Source organism: Chionomys nivalis, chromosome 7 (assembly GCF_950005125.1).
Source record: "Chionomys nivalis chromosome 7, mChiNiv1.1, whole genome shotgun sequence".
NCBI lineage: Eukaryota > Metazoa > Chordata > Mammalia > Rodentia > Cricetidae > Chionomys > Chionomys nivalis.
The window spans coordinates 10845369-10871274 of record NC_080092.1 but is presented as its reverse complement, the minus strand read 5'-3'; the positions used below and the strand labels follow the sequence as shown (position 1 = coordinate 10871274).

At 47.6% G+C, this 25906-nt stretch overlaps 1 protein-coding gene across 1 annotated transcript in view; it reads right to left on the bottom strand.

Annotated features, from left to right (window-relative positions):
- The window catches only part of Trap1 (TNF receptor associated protein 1), a 33784-nt gene extending 9914 nt beyond the window's left edge, over nucleotides 1-23870 (bottom strand). The window contains exons 1-11 of the mRNA XM_057776542.1: nucleotides 23736-23870; nucleotides 16987-17151; nucleotides 16333-16415; nucleotides 13401-13541; nucleotides 9737-9808; nucleotides 8158-8318; nucleotides 4427-4536; nucleotides 3954-4027; nucleotides 3116-3271; nucleotides 2155-2275; nucleotides 1444-1513 (exon numbers count right to left, since the gene is read on the bottom strand). Of these exons, the coding sequence (XP_057632525.1) occupies nucleotides 1444-1513; nucleotides 2155-2275; nucleotides 3116-3271; nucleotides 3954-4027; nucleotides 4427-4536; nucleotides 8158-8318; nucleotides 9737-9808; nucleotides 13401-13541; nucleotides 16333-16415; nucleotides 16987-17151; nucleotides 23736-23823 (1241 nt within the window). The 5' untranslated portion in view covers nucleotides 23824-23870. The remainder of the gene's footprint in view (nucleotides 1-1443; nucleotides 1514-2154; nucleotides 2276-3115; nucleotides 3272-3953; nucleotides 4028-4426; nucleotides 4537-8157; nucleotides 8319-9736; nucleotides 9809-13400; nucleotides 13542-16332; nucleotides 16416-16986; nucleotides 17152-23735) is intronic.
- Nucleotides 23871-25906: the final 2036 nt, after the last annotated feature.

The following is a 25906-nucleotide window of genomic DNA, read 5'->3' as shown; positions in this document are numbered from 1 at the left end:
GCCAGTTCCCTCTGTTCTGTTTTTCATGTCTCCCAGGAAACACGCAACATCACAAAACCTACATGCTCACAACCTAAGGGGTAAAAACTGTAGCCCCGGTGGGGCTTGAGGAGAGACCATAGCAATGATAGAACAAAGCCAATTGCTGCTACTGAAGTTTCACTGGGTAGAAAGACGTCTCTGTAGGTTGGCGACACCCCGACCAACACCCAGAGGAAAATGGCATCAAGACGACGACTCCATCTCAGAGGGTGCAGAGCAGACATGTTTTTAGCCTACTTCCCGACTCGGGAAGATTCTGAGTCCTTTAACATTCTTGCTAAGGCAGCCACTTCTGTACAGGGTGAGCTCAGTCCGACTACCCAGCAGGAAGGAGGCGCTGGCTGCACACCTCACCCAACACAGCTGGCCGCACAGCTGCCCCGTCGGACTGAGGACACTGACGCACAGCCACCACCTCCAGGACTCTGAGAGCTGTCGCCACACAAGCAGCAGGTCTGACTTTCTAGTTTCACAAGAGCTTCCCAGGCCTAATTCAGCTCTGTGCTGTTCTATGGTCACCCCCGCCTCATCCAACTCTTGAGACACAGTGTCTAGAATCTCTCCAACTGTGGCCAGACCTGTGTGGGTTTGGGGCGGGGGACGATAATGGGCCACAGCCGGGACAAGTAACTCTTCAAAAATAGCCCACAGCCCTCTTCATTAGTGGAGAGCAAGGCAGCAGTGCATTCCCCACCCCTTAGGAGCCTGAATATCCAGAGCTTGGGTCTACACATGTACCACACCAGCAATGGGAAAGCACCATCATGGGGCCCGCAGCTGCCCTGCACTGTTGGCATGCATTTTGCATGCTGGGGTTAGCAGCATCAGAGTGGGCAGAGAAAAGGATCAAATTCTTTCTTTATTTCATTGTACATTTTATTTTTAATGGGAAAAGTCACTTGTGTTCCACCCTAAGAGCCTGGGTAAATAATATATACATACTAAGCAGTTGTTGCAAGTGCTTTGTAAAAATTCCTTGGAGCGCCTGTAACCAAAGGGGACAAGCTGAGACGCCGGTTAATACAGCCCAGCCTGGCCCTGGTAACCAAAGGGGACAAACTGAGACACCGGTTAATACAGCCCAGCCTGGCCCTGGTAACCAAAGGGGACAAGCTGAGACGCCGGTTAATACAGTACAGCCTGGCCCTGGCGTAGCTCCACCACTTCTAGGCTCAATCTCAGCAGTTACCCAGCCAATCCCAAATTCTTCCTGACCAGGATGATTTGTTCAACAGTAGACCTCAAAGGTCAGGACACTTAAGAAGGTCATGGGGGATCCTGCCCTCAGGCCTCTCTCTGCCCTCTGCTTTTGGCTCCTGGAAGCTACACCCAGGGCAGAGGCAGAACCAAGTAAAGGACAGTCCTCACGAGAATGCCATGCCAGTCGCCGGCTAGGCTTACCGGATGAGCGCGCTTTCCTGCAGGAGCTCTCGGCTGAGGTTCAGGGGAATGTCCTCACTGTCCACCACACCTGAGGAGACAGGGAACATTAGAACCCCCGTACAAATGGGACCTCAACCATTACCTGAGGTCTCACATTCTGAACTGGCCTCCCCTTATGTGTGCCATGGGTGGTAAGAGGGGGAGGAACGGTAGGGGAGCATCGCTCCTCAGTCCTGCCCATGGATGGTGGGCAGGACAAGTCCCAGGGTAAAACCGTCTCAGGGCAGGAATGGCCTGTGCTGGGGTGGTGCCTTTGGGGCACACAGCAAACACATCCAGGCATTCAGTTTCAAAGTACTAACTAAGCTAGTGTGTAATCTCAGAACTTGGGAGATAGGCCTGGGCTACATATAAGACTGTTTCAAAAGACACAAAGTTTCTAACTGTATCATGGACAGGGTTGGTCTTTGTGCTGTAAACGTGAATGCTCAACTCTGTACTGTAGTATAATCTCAGGTCAAGCGTAACTCAGGCATAAATCTGAAATTCAAACCAAATGTCTAAACATGAAAGAACTCTGCTGACTTGATCAGCCAGGACAATTCAGCTGTTCCCCAGAGGTGCCGAGAGACAGCAGATGCAGACGCAGCGAGAAGCATGAGGACAGAGGACCACGACTTAGGAACACTCGGTCACTGTCCACACAGAGCTGGGGGGCAGCAACAGTACCTCGAACAAAGCGCAGCCACTTGGGTAGGATATCTGTAGCCTTGGTCTGGATGAGGACCTTGCGGCTATAAAGTGCCACGCTGGAGCCCAGCTCCCTGCTCACGTCAAACATGGATGGTTTCTGGAAGAAATCAAGAATATGAGCAGGTGCTAACAGCAGAATCGTCAGGTAAAGGAAGGTAGGATCAAGGACAGCATGGCCGAGAGCCAACCTCTCATGTGTCAGCTCTGCTAGAACCTGTGAGTGCTCTGGAGGGATGGGCACCAAGCAAGGACACCAAACAAGTCTTATATGTCCACAAACAGTCACATGTTACCAGGAGTCAGAACCAGCAAACCACAGCCTCCACGCCAAAGTCAGTATGAGCTTCCCCACCACCATGGCAAGATGGGACCTGGCCATGGTTTTTACATTTTTGAAATGGTTGTGGGAAAACAGGACTATCTCCTGACACAAGAAGACATGCAGTGGGAATTTGGGCATTAGAGTTCCCATGGCCTGCAGCCTCACTGGCTGCCCTCCTAGAGCTCCCCACTACCGCAGCACTGGCTGCAGCTGCAGTGCAGGCTGATCTAGGAAGCCCAGTGAGCTAAGACTCAGCATTTCTGCTAATCCATGGATATCAACGGTCTTGCTTAAAAACATCACTCACAGTTGGGGGGAGAGGGGAGCAGTCCTTTTCCAGAAAGTAAAATAAACAGAATGCTGCCAGGGTCCATTGAGGGAGGAAAGGGGAGTGGAACTCATCTAGGCTTCTGCACTGCAGACCTGGCAGAGCTGCTGTTGCACAGCAGCGGGGTAGAGGGGAGTGGAGCAGCAGTAGCCTGCAGAAGCCTCGACCCCTGCACCACAATGGCAAATACATGCAGTTCTATATATGCAGCGATTCTGAGGGAACCTCCTGGGTGTTTGAGTTAGTTCTGGACCCAGGGCTATGCTGGGAACAGTTAAACATCTCACCGTCTCTGGCACATAGAAGATGCTGCTGATGTTGAGTGGTGCGTCCGTCTTATAGTGCAAAGTGAAACGGGGTTTGTCATAAGCCTGAGAAATGTAACGGTAGAATTCCTCATGCTGCAACTCACTGATGTCCTTTGGGTCCATCATCCAGATGGCCTGAGGATTGATATCAAAGGGGAGGTGTCATGTCCAAAACATGCTTCTCAATGATTGCAGGGGCCTGGAATGAGACCCATACACAGGCCACAGGAATCAGGAAACCCCCACGCTGCTGCAGGCTTAGGTGACATAAGGAATAAGATACAAAAGGCTCTGGAGCAAGGGCACCTCCCTGTGACAACAGGCTGGGAAGAACTAATAAGACAGCAGGGGACCAGACATGAGGTTGTTCAGCAGAGACAAGAGGTTAAGTCAATACATGTGATCTGAGATGGAACACTACTCAGTCACAAACTCCACTGATATACAATGCCCAAACTAAGCAAATCCAGATAGAAAAAGTTGATTGTGGCTGTAAAGTCTGGGGATGAGAACTGCTAGTGAAAACAGGCCTGCTTTTCAGGATGTTAGAAGCATTCTAAAACCAGCTGAGAAGATGGAACTGGCTGTATAACACAACTGCCACTCAATAAATGGGAGGAGCACTTGGTGACATGTGACTTATACCTCAAGGAAAACTGTCTGTACCCCTAGCTCTCATCTCTCCTGTGAATCTAATATAATCAGGAACCCCCTGATTATATTCTATAATATAATGTCCCTTATACTCATCTCCCTCAACATCCCTGAGGAGAGTTTCTGCAGCTGCCTGAGTCTCACAGGCAGTCCAGGGTCTCACCTGCAAGGTGTTAATCCGCCTTCCATTAAGGTACAAGGGGAAGCTGACAAAGTTACTGTACTTTGTCACCACATCTGCAGGAGAAAGACACACAGTGAGGACCAAAAGCCTCCAGGGAGGTCACATCCACCATGGGAATAGGAGGCCATCTGGTGGCAAAGGATCTGCTCAGCGCCCTCAAGAGCTCTTGGTGAGTCAAACAGTGGCTGGAAGTACTCATCCCTCCTCAGCTCTCAGAAGGCCTAGAAGGCTCTGCCCAGAAAGTGAGTCATAGATCTCAGGGCATGACAGACTTCCAACCCCAGCAGAAAATGACAGAGGGCTACATAGCCCTGCCATCAAGATTCCTGAAACAGGGCTGGTGAGAACTCGTTTTCCACAGATGTGGCAGCTGAGTCCTCTCCTGACCCATCCATGCTGTGCCCATGCCCCTAACCCAGGCATGTCTGCCTTGCAGGCCTGGCTGTCCTTACCTTGCACCCGTGACTCGCTAGCGAAATCTTTGCAGTCCGACTTGAGGTGGATGATTATTTTGGTCCCAGGTCTGACTCCTGAAGCTTCGGCAATTTCAAACACGCCAGAACTAAAACACAGAGAAGAGCAAGATCAGCTCCACAGCCAGCTGCGGGTCACATCCTGTGTGGCAGACCCAATCACTCCCTAATATTCAGAAGGGGAACACATACTAGATCGTGGAAGAAAAGCAAAGGCCGCCCCATTCTGCCCTAGTTTTCCCTTAAACAGAATCCTGCTAAGTTGCCCAAGCTAGACTCAAACTCACAACCCTCCTGCCATGCTGGGATTATAGATCTCCACCACCCCATCTAGCTCTCTAGCTTCTGACTCTGGCAAAATCCCTACGTCAGTGAACAGACAGGGTCAAGGACAGCTGTGAATTGGTACAGGGTATGAGTACTAAGACTCCTCAGTCACGTCGTCATCCTTTATGACAACCTCCCTGGCATGGGACTGAAAAATGGGCCTAGCTTAGCTCCACATCAGCACAGCATGCTGGGGAAGGGGTTGACTCCATGTGACTTACAACTAGTAATGGCAAGGGGAGCCCCAAGGTGAGCAGAAACAACTTCAGAAATGCAAGTGGAAGGAATATCCTCTGCTCTGCCCCCAATCGCTCCCTGCCAACGCTGTGTAGTGCCCACTGTGAACCGCTCTCAGGGAATTGCTGAAATAGACTAAAGAAGGCTGTGTGCAGCCAGCTTCCTGACCGGGAGCGTGCAGATGCATTTAAAAATATCTAACTCAGGGCAGCCTGTTTTAGAGACCCTGCAGGGAGCCCCTACTCCACGTCTCACTAAAACCTTGCTAGTCTCCCCTTAAAAATACAAACAGGGCTTGAGAGAAGGCTCGGAGGTTAAGAGCACTGGCTGTTCTTTCAGAAGCCATCCATGAGTTATATTCCCAGTAACCACACGATGGCTCACAACCATCTGTAATGAGATCTGGTGCCTTCTTCTGGTGTGCAGGCAGAACACACCACATAACAAATATTAAAAAAAAAAAAAAAAACCAAACAAACAAATGTGCAAACAACAACAAAAACCTATGTAACCCAGGAAGAGAAATGCAAAATGTCTTCTGCTTTCTCTCCTTTGTGGATGTTAGCTTTGAATCTTCAGTGTGTGCTCATTGTAGAATACACACAGGTCAGGGAATTAGTAAGAGCCACAGGCGGGGTGGATTTCAAGAGGGGAGACAGAACACAGTGCCATAAAGGGTTAAATGGGAAGAGGGATGGGAGGATACGGTAGAGGAGGGATACAGAAAGGAATAACTAATGCTGGGACATTTCAAAGAGTCCTATGGAAATCTCCTACTACTGATGCTTCCTAAAATGTATGTGCATTGTATACACATACAAAAAGAATTAAAATGCATTTACCCTATATTGAGGCAACCATGCCCCTTAATTCACAGGATAACAAAATGCCCAGTGCCAGGAACAGGTTACCTCTTCTGGAGTTGTTAGCTAGTGAGGACCCACAGACTCCCCATCCCCAACATTACAGGCTACTGTCAATGCTCTTGGTTACCCTTCAAGAGAAATCAAGCTGGTACTCAATTGGAAGCTTCATTCCTACTGGCTGGCTTTCACAGAGCTGGAAAGTGCTGTGTACACTACCAAGGAAAAAAGTTCACTCTTAATCAGCTGTGAACCCTGTAAGCTGCAACAATGACTACACTGGCAAGAAATGCCCACTGGCACAATAGTGTCATGAATGTCATGAGAGTAACCAACTACTGTCTGATCAGACTTGAGGCCCAAGTGAAGCCCTTACCTGGCACAATGAGCAGGAAGAACCTGTGGCCAGGCAGGCCAGAGGCCCTAGTGGAGAAGCGGGTACTACTACTCTGCTAAATGGACACAGTGTTAAACTGGCTTCTAATAACCTATAGCTTTACCCACAGATAGAGCTTCTGCCAATCCTTACCACAAAAGCTTTTGTTCATAATATGTGGTGGTTTCAATGAGACTGGCTCCCACAGGCTCATGTTTGAATACGTGGTCCCCAGTCGGTGGAACTGTTTGGGAAAGATTAGCAAGTGTGGCTTTGTTGGAGGGGTATCATTGGGGCAGGCTTGGAGGCTTCAAAAGACTTGCACCAACCCAGCATGCCCTCTCCGCCTCCTGCTTGTGGAGCATGATGTGAGCTCTCAGCTATTCCTGCCACCATACCTCTCCTCCACTATCATGGACTTTAACTCTCTCAAGCCATCAGCCCAAGTACAAGCTTTCTTTAATACACTGCCTTGGTTGTGGTGTTTGTCACAGCGATAGAACACAGGAGAGCCCTTCCTGCTGAGGTTCGGGGGTCACTGTGACGAGGGATGGAAAGACTGGAGAACCAGTTACACATATGACTCCACAGGAGATAAGACAACGTGCACAAGACTGACCAAAGCTCGAGCCAGGCAAAATCCCAGCATGGGGCAGGGAGGTGGGCACTGGCTAAGGAGCTCTTTGCAACTGAGAGCTGCTCAGAAGGGGAACCACTTCTAAGGTCATCTCGCAGGTAGACCTGCTCAGAAGGGGAACCACTTTTAAGGTCATTTCGCAGGTAGACCACTATGAAGGCATCTAAGAATATATAGGAGCATCACAAGTAGAATTGGATGCATTTAAAAAAAAAATGCGAACACAAAGTTGGATGGGTGGGGGATGGGAGGGTAGGTCTGGGAGGTGTGGGTGACTATGACCAAAACACATTGTAGGAAATTCTCAAAGACTCAGAAATCAAGACGGGAAAAATGGAAGCAAGCTTCAGTTTGGTTGAGGTTCCACTCTCTTCAAAAGTAGTCTGAATTTGTTTCAACTTATTACCTTGTCAGACATCACCCCAAAATGTACATGGAAGAAAACTATCTGAGAGCACACTGCCCTTGCCAGACAGAGGGTGACAAGGTCAGTCCTGTCTTGGGAAAGGCCACACACAGGCTTACCCCCCGGCCCCCAATGAGCTGGGTAGGTGACTGTGTCAAGATTAGAAACAGGCTGGGTGGTGGTGGCGCACGCCTTTAATCCCAGCACTTGGGAGGCAGAGGCAGGTGAATCCCTGTGAATTTGAGGCCAGCCTGGTTTTTATAAGAGTGAGTTCCAGGACAGCTACAGCTACGCAGGAAAACCTGCCTCAAAAAACAAGGAAGGGAGGGAGGGAGGGAGGGAAAGAAAAGAAAGAAAGATTAGAAAGCATAAAGGTCAGTAGGAAAAGGGGGCTCCCACAGCACCAAGGCCAGGGAAAGCTAGCTCCATAGCTGCAGGAAAAGGCACCAGAAGGCCTGTTCCTTCAGCCTAACCCAAACAGGACAGCACCACTGAGCCCGGTAACCCATGCCCAAGGCCACTTGGCTTCCCAAAGCAGAAAAGTCAGGCTTCGTGCAAACAGCCCCACGAACTGTACCATTGCATCTTAAGAACTTCTAACTCTTGCTGGATGCAGTGGTGCGCATCTGTGATCCAACACTCAGGAGCTAAGGCAAGAGAACTGTGGTGGGTTCAAGGACAACCGTAGCTACATAAGGCACTCCAGGATAACTTGTGCTAAATAAATATAAAGATCCTGCCTCAACACCGAGTCAGCTCTGCAAACCCCCAGGGAATCTCTAGTTTGCATGCCAGATGACATTAGACTGGGAGCCATGAGGGAAAGGGACATTGCCTATGTGAAGTGGGCCCCTTCTTACTTACCCATCTGAAAGCCACTGGTAACCTGGGCTGTCTGGGGCCGCAGAGCGGGAATAGACCTCAACTTTGTCAGCCACCATGAAGGCTGAATAGAAACCCACTCCAAACTGGCCAATGATCTTGCTGCTGGTCTCTGCCTGGTTCTGTAGTGCTTCAAGGAAGGCCTGTGGTGGCAAAGACTGCTCAGAGAGGCTGATTCCGTCTGTGCTGTGCCCAGCACGGTCCTCTAGCATATGCCAAAAGTGCAGTTAGCAAGCACACTGATACCTTCTCTACCTCCCTACATTCTCATAAAAGACCAGGTCAACAAAAGCTGGAACAAGCTGCCCAAAGCCACCAGCCAGCCCAGACAGGGACAGTACTGTACCCTATTTACTGCTTGTTGCCAACAACTTCAGATCATGTCAGACGAGGAAAGAGGAAACTTGACCTTGTGGGTCAGCAGGTCGAGGAGCTGCTACAGTTGTCTTGTGTCATGTCTCCTGGGCTCTATACCTTGTGAGAAATAGTATAAACCTGGTTCCACTGTCCCTTAGTGCCCTGAGATATAGTGCCAGGACCAGGGTAGGGGACAAGATCCATGGATACTAAGTATCTTCTCTAAAGGGGTTTCTATATAACCTATACTCTCTGTCCCCATACTGAAGACTATCACTGCTTACAGCACCCAGTATAAATAGCCAGAGCATACTGTGTAAAGAATTAGTGTGTTCAGGACAGACAGGCACATTTTAAAAATACTTTCACTTTGGTCCATAGACATAGAGGATGAACACACGCGTCTGTGCTACATGCCAGGACTGGCTCTTCTCACACTGTCATTGTCCACTGCTCTGGCCTAAGCTGGCTGCCTAGAACATCTGCAAAGATCTGTTCTCCGCATACACGCAACACGGCAGCTCCCAGCACATCTGGCTAGTGCGATCAATGAGTCGACTCTACATCTCATTTTGTTTTAATTCATTCAAAACCAGCATGTGTAGCTCGCGGCTTGTCTCTGAGATAGTGCAAACTACCTTATACAAAAACTCACAAGCACCTTCATGGGTAGAAGTCACAGCACAGAAAAGTATTAAAGCAGAAATTGTCGTGAGACTTAGTTTCTTATTAACGGTGCCATTTATGCAGCAGAAGCATACAGAAAACCAAGCAGGATGCAGAGGGCCATGCAGCCTTTTGGCCTCTGCTGAGCACCCCAGGACAGAGACATCTTGCCTTCCCAGCACAGCTTCCATCACACTGGGAATAAAATGTCCTTAGAACCACAGCACGTGCAGGCAGGGTGGCCCAAGGTCATTCTTAAAAGCAATGCTGCTTGGGAGAAATGGCTACCTCTGCTGACGTGTCTGGGTCAGGCCTTGTAGCTCAGGGGGTGGCTGAGGGCTAACTCGAAGACAAGTCAGGAAATGGAACAGTTCCTCCTGGACTTGGACAGGCAGGCTTCAGAGTGTCCACTCAGTGTGCTGCAGCTCTGAGGAGTGTGACTTCAGCCTCCGCTCTACATGACACCACTAACTCAACTTCTCTATGGTCTCACAGTGCCCGCCCTGGGTGGAGGGACAATGCTCTAGGCTATACCTACCTTTGACCCTGATCTGGCGATTGTGCCCAGGTTGGACACCAGCTCCTCCTGAGTCATCCCAATGCCAGTGTCCTGAAGAGAGAGAGAGAGATACAGTTACACAGAGCCCCTGTGTAGCTAGGCCAAAGCACACGTACAGAACCAGGAATACTGATAGTCTCTGTAACACTGGCTAGGCAGGGCTGACGACGCATACTACAAGCTCATCAGAAAGTCCAGTACTAGCTGGGTGTTGGTGGAGCACACCTTTAATCCCAGCATTTGGGAGGCAGAGGCAGGAGGATTTCTGTGAGTTTGAGACCAGTTTGGTCTACAGAATGAGTGCCAGGACAGGATCTAATGCTACACAAAGAAACCCTGTCTCTAAAAACAACAAAAACAAAACAAAACAAAAGTCCAGTCCTGTCAGTTCACAGAATCACAGGGTCAGAGGTCTTGTCACAGGAAACACCACAGGCCCAGGGTGCAGCAGTAGTTTAGTCATTTTTGGAGGGCCTGGGTTTCATCCTCAGTTCCATGAAATAAACAAAACCAATGCTGGGAAGAAGGAAGCAGGTCAGCAAGTCATGGAGGAGCACCCTGGCCACACCCAGGCCAGGCACGAATCCATCCTCCAGTGGCTCCTCTGACCCAGCTGATCACAGCTGTGGGGTCCTCTGGGGGCAGTTTAATCCTCTAAGTAGGAAGGAAATCCTGCAGCTCCCCGGCCTGTGCATTCCTGGATAGCTGCAACTCTCACGTGGGCCACAGGTCTTTCTCTCCTGCAGCAGACCTTCACTAAACTCTGTTCCCCAAGGGATAATGTTAGTATGTGGGCATTTGGAGGTGAGTAGGTCACAAGAATTCTCTTACACACGAGATCAGTGCCCATAAAAACAATACTAATAAAAGTAAAAGGCCTGTGAGTCAGGTGTGATGATGAACTTGCAAGGATGAGGCAGAAGGATTGATGCATGTCTGAGGCCAGCCTGCGCTACATGGTGAGCTCCAACCAGCTGGGGCTACAGAAGCTACAGAATGCTTGTCTGGCAAGCTAAAGGTCGGGTTCCATCTCTGGGACCACATAGACATAAACCAAGCTTGCACTCCAAAAAGAGGCCGGAGGAGCCTACTAGCACGGTGTCTTAGGGTTACTGCTGCTGTGATGAACACCATGACCAAAAGGAACTTGGAGAGAAACAGGTTTACTTCACTCCCAGTTCCATAGCACAGTTAATCATCAAAAGCCGTGAGGGCAGGACATGATGTAGGGGCCATGGAAGAGCTGCTATCATGGCTGGCTCTGCCTCCTTTTTTTTTTTTTTAAACAGACTCCAGGACAACCTGCCTGGAGTGGCCCTACCCAAAGTGGGCTGGGTCTTGCCCCATCGATTAAGAAAATGTCCTACTGCTGGATCTTATGGAGGTATTCTCTCAATTGAGGTTCCCCTCTTCCAGACGACTCTAGGCTATGTCAAATTGACATAAAGCTAGCTAGGACACAGAAAGCTGTGTGATGTGCTAGTGCCGGGGTCATGGGCTGCGCGGTGTCTAGACCGTGATGGCGCTCTCTACTGTTCATAAATTATCAGAAGATTGCATTCTGAGCAGATAGACTCAGGCCACTGCATCTGTGAAAGCCAAGGTCTTGGCCATCACAGGCTCTCTTCCTTCAAAGTCCTGCCACGCCCTGCTTGAGCTCCTCACTTTTCCACCACAAAGCAACTGCTTTTCATCATCCTCACTGCTGCCCACCACACGACTGAAGAGTTCTCTAGACACCGGTGCTTCCTCAACTGAGAAAAGCACAGCCAGACACAGAAACTGCTTCCCCTGGGATGTCATTCCAGGGTAGTGTGAAGGGAGCCCCCTGAGGGCTCAGGTAATGAAGTCAACAAAGACCGGAGCAAGACAAGAACTTCGACATGGGGCACAGGTGGCTGGATGGGGGAGAGGGGCTAGAAACAGTGTAAATACGGTTCTCATACAAAATTCTCAAAAATCAAGTAAATAAAAATTAACAAACAAGCCAACAAAACCACGTTTGCCAATCAAGCTGTAACAAGAGGCTATGCCAGCAATGTGCAGCACAGTACTGCTGGATAGAGCCTCACTGTTGTCATTCTGCAAATTCATAACTGTTGCATGGGCCAGGACCCAACAAAACAGGCAAAAAACAACAACAACAAAACAACAACAAGAAAAAAAACCCTGCTAGCTAATTCTCTCCAAGAAAGAGTCTAAGATATAATCTGAATCTTTTATTGTGGAACATGAAAAATAATAACTAAAGAATGATTTATATATAAGCTAATTTATATATAACTATGCCAACAAAATTATATAAAACTTGATTTCTAGTTGTTCATTAAATACAATTTACATTAAAATATTTACCTTAGTATACCAGGATTTTAAAAACTGCTTTTGTTTGGCTTTGCTTTATTCTGAGACAGGGTCTCACTATGTAGCCCAGGTTGGCCTTGGGTTTGTGGCTCTCCCTAGTCTCCCCAGGGCTATACTATATATAAACTATTATAGGGGTATGCAATCTCACCCAGACACACTGGAACTTTCGACAGATTCTTTAAAGAAAAATTTCATGCTAGACTGATATAAAGAAGAAAATGTATCTAAGACTTCGTGCTTTTCACTTGCTGTTGCTTTCTTCCCAGACTGACATGCCACCGTCCAATGAAAATCTCAAGTCCTATACAACATGACAAACCAACTCTAAAATTTATACAGATACACAGAACCTGGGATATCTTTAAAAAGAACTAGTTGGAAAAAATAGATTGCTTCATTTTGAGACTTGTTATAAAGTTGTCCTAGCAAAACCAGAGTGTTCTGGGACGCTGACAGACCCAGGAGTCTGTGAAGGCCACTGCATTTCTGACCATGGTTCCAGGATAATGCATTGGGGTGGAATTCTTAAGACAGTGCAGAACTGATAACTGTGGACACAGGGTAAATTTCAGTCCTCATCACATCATACATGTAAGTTCATTTGCAAGTATCACAGATGTTAATGGAAGAGCTAAGAAAAAAACCTTCTATGCTGCCCTCTTCTCGTCTCCTCATCATCTGAATGCATGTTGGTGCACACACGCGCACACACACACGCACATAAACAAAAATAAATATACCTTTAAAAAGAGAGAAAAACCCAGCACTCGGGAGGCAGAGGCAGGCGGATCTCTGTGAGTTCGAGACCAGCCTGGTCTACAAGAGCTAGTTCCAGGACAGGCTCCAAAGCCACAGGGAAACCCTGTCTTGAAAAACCAATAAATAAATAAATAAATAAAAAGAGAGAAAAAATGATAAAGTTAGACCTGAGGGTAGGCAGAAACGAATGACAGAGAACTTAGTGTATAACAGGCTCCAGGCTAACTCCCAGCACCACAGTGAAAATAAACCTCCACCACTCGCACTCTTCAAAAGAGACCACTGAAGTAATAAAAAGGCAGACCACAGCCTTCTGGGTAACAGTAAATTTCCTTCTCTTCCACCAGTGCCTCTAAACTTCCTCCCGGGGGTGAGTGAGCGAGAGCAAGAGTCCTCAGAGAGGGAGAGTGCTCAGCACAGCACTTGAGTTCAGCTGATCTGGGATGCAGGCCTTCCTAAGTCTGGTCAGCCTGGTTGCTTCTTGAGGAGGAGCTAGGTGATGTCAAGACAGAAGTACCTGGATGGTGATGGTGCCCTTCTCGGCATCAGTCTGAAGGTGAATCTCCATTTCTGGCAACACCTGGCCTTCGGATACTAGTTTGTGCCGCAGTTTTTCCAAGGCATCACTGGCATTGGAGATGAGCTCTCGTATAAACACCTAGGGAATGGGAGCAAGAGGCAGGAAGATGAGTGGCACTGCCTGAGATCTGCCTGGTGAGTTTGCAATTGCTGCAGTCGAGGCCTGCGCGCGCAGTACCCAGTCTCCCACTGTGGACGGTGTGTCCTCAGTTCATGCTCTGGGGCAAACCTTTCCTTTCAGGGTGTTCAACGACACCTGAAGCTACATGAGAACCCAGACTTTAAGAAGCTTGTGATGGGCCCTTTCTTAATTGACTTGCATGGGATGGGAAATATTCTCCAAATATCTGTCTCTCTTACTCTATGAGGAAAGAGACACTGATAAGCCAGGCTCAGTGGCAGAGGCTTGTAGTCTCAGCTACTTGGGAGGCTGAGGTGGAGGACTATGAACACAATAGATGAGCGCAAGGAAGCCTGGGTAATTTAGTGAGACATCGCACCCCTCCCCCAATGGAGGGGCGGCTAGGAATACAGGTAGAACACTAGCTTAACCACACAAGAGCCTGGAATCAATCCCTGCCTCTGTGAAAACAAAAATTACTGCTGCACTTCATCTAGTGGGGATCAGACACTAGAGCCTCGACCTTCCATAGAAAAGGAGGTCAGAGGCCTTGACTACACACAGACCTCAGGAGAGCAGACAGGAGACAAGGAACTGGTTAATGCACGATCAACACGAGCGCCCCCTGAAGTTCCTTCAGTTCTGTCCAACGGGTGCTCATCTACTTCAGAACCTTGGCTAACGTCAGTACCATTGAGCGAGCAACAGTGTCTCCTTTTCAGCTTTTCCTTGCTTTGATTCCTATGTCCCAGCCTCCCAGTGCTAGAATTACAGTGCACAACCACCCCTGAGGGTAGCATTTTTTTTTGACCTTCCCAAGACAGAAGTGACCTTGTCACTCCTATATGGATTTTGGTTTTGAGACAAAGTCTCTCTGCATAGCCCAGGCTGACTTCAAACTCACAATCCTTGTCTTACTTCCCCCCAGAACTAAGACATCGGGCATGATTCTCAGCACCCCAAAATAAATGTTAATCCCCTCAAAAAGAATCTTTAAAAATTTAAATGCAGGGGTACATGTCTGTAATGCTAGCATGTAAGAGCTGGATGTGGATGACCTGCCATCTTCCAGGAATGTTTCCAAGTGACACACACAAAGAGGAAGAGGAGAAGCACCAGATACATGTTCTCCATGGACTGTTCTTTTGGCCATACGCATGCACGTCTACAAGAAGGGTGCCACTCTAAACATCAGGGGAACTAGCACTTTTCAGATAGGAATGTCGCATAAACACCTACTGTGGCAAAACCAGAGCCTACGGTGTCACCTAGCATGCTGCTAGCATTGTCTTGCCAAGAGAATGACTGTGCATACTGAACATATTAAGCTTTCTGAGAGCTTACACAGCTTCCTGACAGGGGTAAAGGAAAATGGCCAGGAAAAAAAGGAAGCCAAGAGAAAGGCACCTAGGCTGAATTGAACTGCTGGCCTACTGCACCCAGAGAAGTAAAGACTATCAGGAAGAGCCTGAGCTGCCAGGGTCTGTTGAGCTCCCTGAGTTGGCCACCTACCCTCTCTCGCCCCCTCTGTTGTTTAAAAGTCAGTGGCCCTGAGTATTGGAGGCCCTGATGGACATTCCTAGTCAGGCTTAAAGTGCAAAAAAAAAACCAAATGAAAGCCTTAGACTGTGTGTGTGTAGTTCCAGGCTGGGCAGTGGTGGCGCACACCTTTAATTCCAGCACTCAGGAGGCAGAGGTAGTTGGATCTCTGTGAGTTTGAGGTCAGTATGGTCTACATAGTGAATTCCAGGACAGCTAAGGCTACGAACAAACAAAGAATCAAAACCAAACAAACAAACAGACAAAAATTCCAGGTCAGGCCAGCAAGATAGTACGTAGGTAAAGGCACTTTGTGCCAAGCCTGATGACCTGAGTGTGATCCCAGGACCCACACAACAGAAGGAAGGAATTCACTGACCACTACACGAGTACTATAGAGCATACACAAAACAAATAAATAAATGTAAGAAAAACATTAAGTGCAAGGTCACCCTCAGCTATATATGTGAGGCCCTGTCTTGGAAAAAAGAACTAAAGTTCTGCAGCAGCGCTCTCTGACCTGAGCTACACAGGTGTGGGCCAAGTGCAGTGGAAGAGGACGGTCAAAGCAAAAACAGACCAAAGTGGGTGCCCATGCCCAGTATCTGGGAGACTTAAAAATTATCAGCAAGCTTTAATTAACTCCCAAAGTTAATCTGGTCCGAAGAATCATCTGAATGAACTTCTAGGAAACAACACTGAAAGAACTCCTCTCACTAGAGATCCAGATGGGGCCTGTCACAGCTCACACCTGGGTCTTCCGACAGCAAGTATGCGTAGTGATATTTCAACTGTATTTTAGTAAGCAAAGCGTGCCTGAAGATTAGAGAGTAAAACAGCCACACTGTTCAGGCTTACAGACTAGACAGTGGTGACACACACCTTTAATCCCAGCAACCACACTAGCTGCCATAGAAACCGGATGGTAGTGGCCCACGCCTTTAATCCCAGCACTAGAGAGGAATTTAAGAGAGGAGGAGGCAGCTCTGAGTCTCAGTCTCATTCTGAGATTCCTGGAGGCAGGATCATCATTTTGGTCTGAGGTAGAGGTAAAAGCCAGTGGCTGGTTGTTTGTTTTTCTGGCCTTCAGCTTAACTCCAGGATCTGTCTCTGGGTTTTATCATTCGCGCTACAAGCCTAGGCCTTGGGTTGGGCACTTTCCTAGGATGGCACAGCAGCAGCTCTAGCTTGGAGCGCGCACACATCTTACCTCTTTTTCCGAGTACAGGGAACGGGCCACAATGTCCAAAAGTTTCTTTGTCTCTGCCTGGAACTCATGTTTAGAGACAGAACCTGGTAATGAATCATAGATACAATCAATAAAATTGCATTTCCATTTTTGTGGAAGAACACGCTACTATGTAGCTTTTGAAAGGATGTTTAAGGTTCCAAGCAATGACTAAGAGAAGTGGACATGTAACAGACTCTCTCAGAATAAAGAACACGGAGCAACTCTGTGGCCACAGAGAGGGTCATGTGGGAACTAAGTAAGGGTCCAGTAAGTGGGGAGGCCGGTTCCCAGAGTGTGTGGTGGAGAATTTCAAGTTAGCCTCAACTACCAGGTTCTACAGTATATTCTCCAAAAGAATGTGCTCTAATAAATTATTCAAAAAGCAAAATTATAAGAAAGCCTCACTTGTCAACATCAACAGTTCTGTGTTTCCATCAAAAGCCAGAGGTGGAGCCCTAAGGCCTGAAAAGCGCCTTCCTGCCCTACATCAGTGATTACTACCAGATGTGTCATTCAGAGCCCTCGGCAGCTTCTCCGGGTGTCCACCAGAGGGGGCCAACCACATCAAGTGACAGGAGCTGCAGGAGTCGAGATGGTGAGCTGGTCCCAGAAGAGTCAAGTCTCTAGGCTTACCCTGCACAGCCTCGGTGCTGCTGATGATGGAGTGCAGGACCTCCTCCTTCTTGTCCTCGGCTGCATGTGTGCTGTATAACTGTCCTGCAGAGATCCTTGAAGTCAGGCTTTGTGCGGAGCCCGTAAACTGGACTGTGGTCCTCTGAAGGTGCAGAACTGGCTTTCCTGAAAAGACAGTTGTGAAAAATGGATGGGAATTTTATTGTAAGGTGGATGCCCCAGCTCACTCACACTGTGCCTGTAGTGGAGACCAAAGTCTAAGGCCATCCCATCCTTACTAGAATGGAGGCACAGTTGCCGGAGCAGGTAGTCACAGTGGCCTTCCCTCACATGCTGACTGTCAAGTGGAATTTACCAAAAGGCACCTGGTTGGTCTATGTTTAGCCAGGAAGGGACTCAGAATTGCTTTTGTAACTTCCTGGCAAGCCTGGTGGGTCCTGAAACCTCTAGCATAGAACTAGATGTTAGGTGTCTCCACTTGGTGGGATCAGCCTAAGCCTTCACAGCCACAAAAACCTAGCAGACGTTGTGCTTCAGCCAGAGGCATGGACCTGGTCTCTATCTCTCAGCAGCCAAGGGCCAAGTCAGTAGGCATCCACCAAGTACAGTAAGTCCTCAAGACTGTATGGACTGAAAGGACTTGAGACCCTCCTGCCAGCTACTGCTCACCCTTAACTCTAATCTAATACAAGTAAGAATAAAGAACATCCAGAAATGAATAGTTTTCAAAAACAAATATATCTGGGCCAGTGAGATGGCTCAGCAGGTAAAGATGCCTGCAACCAAGGCTGGTGACCTGAATTCAATCCCTAGAGCCTACATGATGGAAGGAGAGAACCAACTCCTGGAAGCTATGCTCTGACCTCAACACGAGTACCACGGCACACAAATGCCCAAACATGCAAATCTAAACGTAACTATTTCTTTTTACTGTCTTAAATAATGACTATGAGTGTCTGTGTGTGGGGTCTCTGAAACACCATGGTGGGCAGAGTAAAGATCCGTGAGGGGCAAGAAGGAAATCCGGTTCAACACGACTCAGTAGCCGGTGTTGGTTCAAACTTCTAGAGTCTGACCGTGGCAGTCTATTGCAGGAACAGTTAAGTACAGTAGTTGGGAAGGGTCTCCTGCTGTAACAATCCCCTGTGCACAGCGAGGCATAATCACATCAAAACCCTTCTCAAAGCACATGTCACTTTTCCCATGGAGATGTGTTCTCGAGACAGGCTGCATGGGTTACCTTAGGGCCCTGGGGGAGGATCTGCTGTGGTCTTGGTCATACAATACAGACAGTATAGTGTCATTTGGGTATATTCACCTCTGGTCCTGGTTGTGGCAGTATGGGGGACCCCCTTGCCATACAAATAACAGAGAGGTCACCAAAACTATCAGCCCACCTCCGGTCCCACTGGTGGGATCTTGGTATGACCTGGCTGTGCAGATAGTGCAGATCACAGGGCTACTGACCTCAATTCCAGTCTTCTGTGTGGAAAAGCAGGTTATACATCTTTTCCTTTGAAAAGACAACCCTGCATATTTAACGTTCTGAGTTTCCCTAGTGCTCCCAACATCTGTGTGTGAGTTATGTGTACATGAGTGTGTGTTCCCAGAGGCCCTCTGGAGCTGCTACAAGTAGGTGTGCTCGGAAGTGAACTCAAGTCCTTTACAAGAGCAGTAAACACCCTTAACTGCGGAACCACCTCTAAAGATACTTTTTTTTTTTGATATCTTAGAGTCATAGTAATGTAAATAAGTTACTATGCCAATAGACACAATGAAGCCCAGCAGCCAGGGAGCTCACACATCCCTGGAAGATGTGACCAGTGAGGCTGTGCATGAGAACTTCACTCAGTGTGGTAGGTTCAATGAAATAATCCCATAGGCTCAAGAGACAGCACTATTGGGAGGTGTGGCTTTGTTGGAGAAAGTGTGTCACTGGGAGTGGGCTTTGAGGTCTTAGAAGCTCAAGCCAGGTCTAGTGTGTCTCATTTTTCCCCCCCACTGCCTGATGATTCAGATGTAGGACTCTCAGCTAGCTCTTCAGCACCACGCCTGCCTAGGTGCCACCGTGCTTCTTCCCACCACGACAATGGACTAAACCTCTGAACTGTAAGCCAGACCCAATTAAATGTTTTTCTTTATAAGAGTTGTTGTGGTCATGGTGTCTCTTCACAGAGAAGAGAAATCCTAACTAAGACACTCACAAAGAATGGGCTTTGCTGGATCTTTCCTTGAAGAACCTCTACAGAGATGTAATGCTGGAAACCTGTAAGAACCTCACTACTATAGGCTACAAACAGGAAGACCACAATATTGAAAAACATTGTCAAAGACATGGAAGGTACATCACCTGTCACTCAGGATACAGACCATGTAAGCACAAGGGATAAAGAAAGAAACAGTGCACCTCTCTCCTACAATGGTTAGAAGCCGCAGTCACCTGTGAGTAGACTTGGTAAATGTGATATGAGTTTACAAGTAATTAGTTTTCCAGCATGATTTTAAAAATGGTTTTGAAGATGACCATAACGTGTAAAGCCCTTACCAGAAATGACATTTTTACTCCAGGTCACAAAGCTAACCTCTACAAGGATTGCACACACATGCTCAGCTTGGTAAATCTATTCACCAGTCCAGCTGCCAAGTCTGAAACTGTCCTGGGTACAGACTGACATCAAGCACACTAACACACTGTGAATGAGTCTGGGTTCTCAAAGCTGGCAGCAGGAAGGGGGAAGGGCTAGGACCTGCAGTGCTGCCCTGGACTGCAGACACCATACGACCACGAGATAGATCCCTTGTTTGTAGACCAGTGTGTGCACCTGTGTGAGTGCATTTCCTAACCCTGTCTACTGACTGATAGACAGATCCACCCTGGGAGCAACAATTGCTACTAGGCTAGGAGGGCCTTCTTAACTGTCTAGCAGTCACTCCTGAAAGCCCCTTTCTTAGGAACATATCAGTCTTGGGCAAACTGGAATTACTCTGTCATCCCCAAATAAAAGGAAAAAGTGCTCTGTGTGAAGGCACACAGGTGAGCCTGGAACTCTGTGGTGCCAGACTCAGCAACCTGAAGGTTCTTTCAGTGATAGAGCCTTGGGATGATCTGAGCAAAAACAGTGACTACTACAGACTTCAGTCTAGCAAATACTAATGCATTCTTTGATGTACAGGGAGAAGGGACAACCGGATATATATGAAAACTGCCATGGAGCAACAGAAAACAAACAGAAAAACCACACTCATATCTGTGGCGGACAGAAATTACTGACAGATATCAAAAAACAACAACTACACAATATTTGTGCAACCTGAAAAACCATTTACTGATTTCAAAGAGAAAGTCAGTAATTTTACTGGGGGGCAGGGAAGGCTAGATTCCTTTAGTTAAGTAACTCCCACAAAAGAGACTTGCCAACATCATAGTGAATCACTATACCATCCTTCTTTTGGTATCTTTTTGCCAAAATTGCATCTCTATATAATCATAAGAAAACATTAGACAATCCCTAATCTGATAGACATCCTAGAAGATCACTGGCTGGAATTCTAGACAGACAGACTGACTGAAGGGAGCAGAGAGAACAGAAGACAGAGGAGATACAACCAAAATCAGGAACAGCCTGAGCTACATGAGATCCTTTCTTAAAAAGATTTGAGGGGGCTAGCAAGATGGTTTAATGTGTAGTGTTTACCACAGAAGCCAGGAGACCTCAATTAGATCCCTGCAGCCCACATAAAAGTGGGAGAAAACTGCTCTCTCAAAAGTTGTCCTCTGCACACATATTTAAGTGGTGCATGGCTGCAATACAAGCATTTAGAGAGCTAAGGCAGGAGGACTCTACGTTTGAGGCCAGCCTGGGCTACATTAGGGAAGCAATCGAGCTCTTTCTGTCTACACCTTGTAGATAAGACGTGAACTGATCTCAGCTGTTGCTCAAGCCCCGTGGATGCCTGCACCATGCTCCCCACCATGACAGTGACAGACCAACCCTTTTTAACTGAGTCAGAAATTTGTCTATCACCTCTGTGAAGGGAACCAACGGACAGCTGAACAGACTTCCTACTCCTAGTGTGGGGGACATGGTGATGCCCACAGTTAAGACAAATCGGAACTAAGAAAAAAGGTTCATCCAGCAGTGGTAATTTGACAGCAATAAGTGTATGGTAGAAGAGAGGCCATGTCTTTATTCTGAAGATAACAGCAGAAGACACAGTACACAGTACAGATGAGATGAAACGTTCTGCCATCATAGGGCCAGCTGTGAAGGACTATGCAAACCTGTGGCCTAGAATTATACCCAATCCAAACAGCACTGCATGATCTTCCTGTGTACTTTGTAAAATATATCTATTAAGAAGTCTTTTCCAAAAAAAACGGGACGGGGGCATATCTGATTCCAGGTTAGCTAAACTTTCTGTGACTTGAAGAATAAACCAACAACTCAATATAATATCTGAACAAGACACTAAACAATACCATCTGCACAATATTGGCTTCCTCTGCCTACTGTTCACAGTAATCTTTTCCACTATGAATTTCCTATGGTACTGATTTAAAATTAATGTTGTATGCTGGTTTGGACATTCTTTTTATTAATTTGTTAATATATAATTTCTCACTAAATCACAACAGGGACAAGTTTTCATTTCCTAGTAACAAATTCTTATAAGCCAAAGCATCTACAATAAAAGCAGATTTTTCTTCAGCCTGAGAATATAAACCTAGTAGTCACTATGTTCCATCAGAAGCAGGTTTTGGTCCAGGGGCATAGGGTGCCCTGTAGAGGTTTTTCAGACTAGCTTTCAAGAGGAAAAAAAAGTCACCCGACCACAGAAGCCACTCAAGTAAGCTACACATGAGCTGTGGGCTTCAACTTCAGAAAGGTTGCCCAGCTTTCCTCCAGGTCTGTCGCTGTCCTTACTAGAGCTCTGATTCATGACGGCGCCTCAGAGGGGAACAGTGTTGTAAGTTGTGAGATATGCTGATGTTTTCTGGAGTTACAAATCTCAATCAGAAAGTCGCGATGACACAGGTGAGAGCTAGTTTTCACCGAGTGCCACTTCCTGTCTGGCTGAGTTGTATCCTACCATGACAAGTTTATTATAGATGACAACCGTGAACTTAGGACAACCACCGAAGACAGAATTCAGGGAAGCTATAGAGAAACAATCAATCAATTAACAGCAGGAGGTCCTGGAGGGCTGATACAACATCAAAGCAGACTGAAATCGGAGCTTTAATGAAGTAGCGAAATTGCCAATAGAAAATGTATACTAAGTAAATGTTTTCTCCCCCTAAGACAGACCCAGAGAAATCCCAGTCGGTGAAAAGGAGCACCAAATTTTGCAGATTAGCTTCCATGAGACCCTGGAGTCAGCCTTTGTGAACAGACTGGGCCAACTAGCCAAGGCTAGAAGGTGTTTGCAGAACATTATGCAAGGATACAAAGAAGAAATCTTTTTTTTTTTTTTTTTTTTTTTTTTTTGGTTTTTCGAGACAGGGTTTCTCTGTGGTTTTGGAGCCTGTCCTGGAACTAGCTCTGTAAACCAGGCTGGTCTCGAACTCACAGAGATCCGCCTGCCTCTGCCTCCCGAGTGCTGGGATTAAAGGCGTGCGCCACCACCAAAGAAGAAATCTTAGAGAAGATACCAATCCAGCCTTAAACAAGGTGTCTTCTATAGTGGGTTCTTTTTAGTATTCTTGATGGTGCTGGGGACCAATTCAGGGCCTATGCAAACCAAGCACAAACTTTATATGACTGAGTTACACACTGGCCCTTAGGGCACTGTTTTGTTTTGTTGGGTTTTTTTCTAAGACATACTCAAATGTTGGAGAAGATACTATGGAATAGGCAGTTTTGGTATGAGGATACATACAATGACAAAAAGTATTCTGAGCACTAGGCACGTTGGCACACGCCTTTAATCCCACCACTCTGGGACGCAGAGGCAGACAGATCTGAGTTTGTGGCCAGCCTGGTCTGTGTAGCAAGTTCCAGGCCAGCTAGAACAACACAGTGAAACCCTGCCTCAAAATTAAACAAATAAATTTAGACACAATTTGGCAAAATCAGGTAACAAAAAAGGCACTCCGAAACATCAATTCTAAAACCGATACATGTGCCTAAAGATTAAACACTCCTTTAACCTTTACCACATTGTAACAGTTTTTGATGAGCACTACAGAACTCAGTAGCCGAAGGAAAGCCGGTATATGTTAACGTGAGAAGGTTGTGGACGGAATGTTGGAAAGCTTGGAGATTCTTCAGCACAATTCATATTGGGCTTGGGCCCTTTTATTTAAATAGTTGTAAACACATATACTATATATGTGTGTATGTGTGTGTGTAACGCTAACACCGTCACCGTTACTCGAGTGGGGGTGGGAAAGCGCAGATTAAGGTCTTCCCCTCACCCCATTCCTTGTATCTTCTAATTGCAGGTCCTAGGAATGCAGGGACCAACCAGTGGAGTTCACTGAACTGAAGTCCGGGGTGACCACTGTTTTTGTTCACAGTTTCTACTCCACGGCTTGAGCTCTGCGGGAATTAAGCGTGTGCACAGCTGTGTGCAACGAACGCGTGAACTTGGGTCCTGACTGCGGAACCCAATCAGGAACGCCAAGGACTGACCAGACCAGGCTGGGGGAGCCCGCCTAGAAGCGACCACACTTCCCTGTCCCAGCGCGGCAGCCCCGGCGCTGTGCGGCCTCGAACGCCGCCTCTGGGCTCTCGCGCCGCGCTCACCTCGCCGGACGCCCGCCAGCGCCGGAGCCCGCAGTGTAGTCTGCAGCCCGCGGCCCCACAGCAGCGCAGCTCGCAGCTCGCGCGCCATGCCTCTGTCCCAGCGCCGCGAACAGCCACGAGTGGCGAGGGAGGCCTTCCGCGGGGGCGGCGCAGTGACGTCAATGCGAGCGACGGGCTCGGGCTGCCCAAGGCTCTGCCTGTGCGGGAACGTGAACGGAGCAAAACCCCAGCGCAGGGGCCTGAGGACCGAACTTTTTGACCTTGGATGACAGTGACAAGGGCGTGGAATATGTGGGGGTTTTGTCTTCGGAGCCGCAGCTGCGCTGGGCGGGAGCACCCCATTCTCGAGACTGGAGTGTGGATCCAGCGGACCTATCCACCCATGTGCTTCTATGCGTTTGGGCCACTGGAAGAATCTCCTACAGCAATGCAAAAAAGCTAGTGACAAAGAGATTTTAGGTTTCACTGTTCCCAAAACGTGAAATCAGTAACCAACACCACCAGAACTGGACTTACCCATTTAATGTGACTTTCTCCCTACTGGAAGTTTGTTTGGGGATCCAGGCCATAAACGTGGTCTATATCCAAACTCTCCACCACTTCGTAAACAGATTGCTTGTCGTAATCTCAAAGCAAGGCCCAGACGACTCCTTTGTAACAGGTTCTCACTTTCTAAATATATTTTGCTATGATCAAATTTTACAAAAAATTAAAAGTTAAAAAACGTTAACGCGGTTGCTTAGCTTGCTACTAGACACTAGTCCCAACTGCTGGAATATACACACCACACAAAACCAGATACTTAAGATTTGTAAAGTCAGGAGGTGGTGGCACATTGCCTTTAATCCCAGCCCTTGGGAGGCAGAGACGGGGATCTCTGAGTTCGAGGCCAGTCTGGCCTACAAAGCAAGTTCCAGGACAGCTAGGATTGTTAACAGAGAAACTCGTCTCAGGGTGGGGGTGGGGTAACGGCTCCTGCCAGACTTTAAAGGTTGGCATAGGGCCATGTTTAGGAAAGTTCCAGGTTGAATATGTCAAGGATACCTCTCCCATGCTTGATTTTATAGATGGAAAATAGAAAAAGAATGGACAGATCCAGGAGGCTGGAGGATTGACTCGGTCTGTAAGTGCTTGATGCCCTGATATCCCCAAGAAAATGACAGAGCAATGTGTGCCTGTAATCTCAGTGCTAGGGAACCGAAAATCCTCGAAATTTGCTGGCCAACCAATCTACGTAAATCTGTTAGCCCCAGGTTCACGGGAAAGACTGTTTCAAAATGTAAGGTAGAAAGGAGCAATAAGACATTATTTCACTGTGTACCTCATGATTATTCCCTTCCCCCCAGTTCTGCTGCATGGCCCACATCCTCCATAACCAACCCCACCCTTCGTTGTTAGAGTCCTGCCATGCCCTTTCCTGGATCTTTACAGTTTCTAGCTTCTGCCTCTGCCCACAGGCGCTGTATCACTACCCTACCTTGCTTATGTCCCATTTATGTCACCACATAGAATAGCTTCCCCGGAGACTTGAGAGGCCCCACGTTTCATTCTGTTTTATCCCTTTAACTCTCCATTCTGGAATCACCTCTTCTGTCAGACCTGACAGAGGCATCTACAGAACACCAGATCTGGCGTGGGGAAGAAGTTTACAAAGGTGAAGTGGCATTTGACAAAGGAAGAGGAACCTGTTAAGGATGGGGATGTAGGCTCTGCCATTGTAAACCAACACTAGGCTCTCCCGAGACCTACGTAGTATCTACCAAGGGCCAGGAACAGAAAATGACTTCCCATAAAACTCCCAGAGCCTTCTGTACACTCCAGTCCAAGCCAGAAGGGTTGACAAACAGGGGTCTACTTCAAACACCACCTGACATTTACCCCTTGCTGTCTAGGCCCACTTTCCAGGTTGGGACATTTAGAATTTCTTTGGATGCTCACTCCAGGAGGGAACATGGAAAGTCGTCTTAGTGGCCCGTATCCGTGCCAACATCTGAGGAGTCCTGGGCAGTATCAGCAGGCGGGGAAAATACCCAGAAGAGATGACAGGAACTCAATTCTGTGGCTAAGCTCACCAGACTCCCTCTGAATTTGATTAGCGAAAAGTGAATTAAGATTTCTAACAAATCCTCTACAAACTGGTGTGAACATGGTGAAAGGAGTGTTTTAGACAA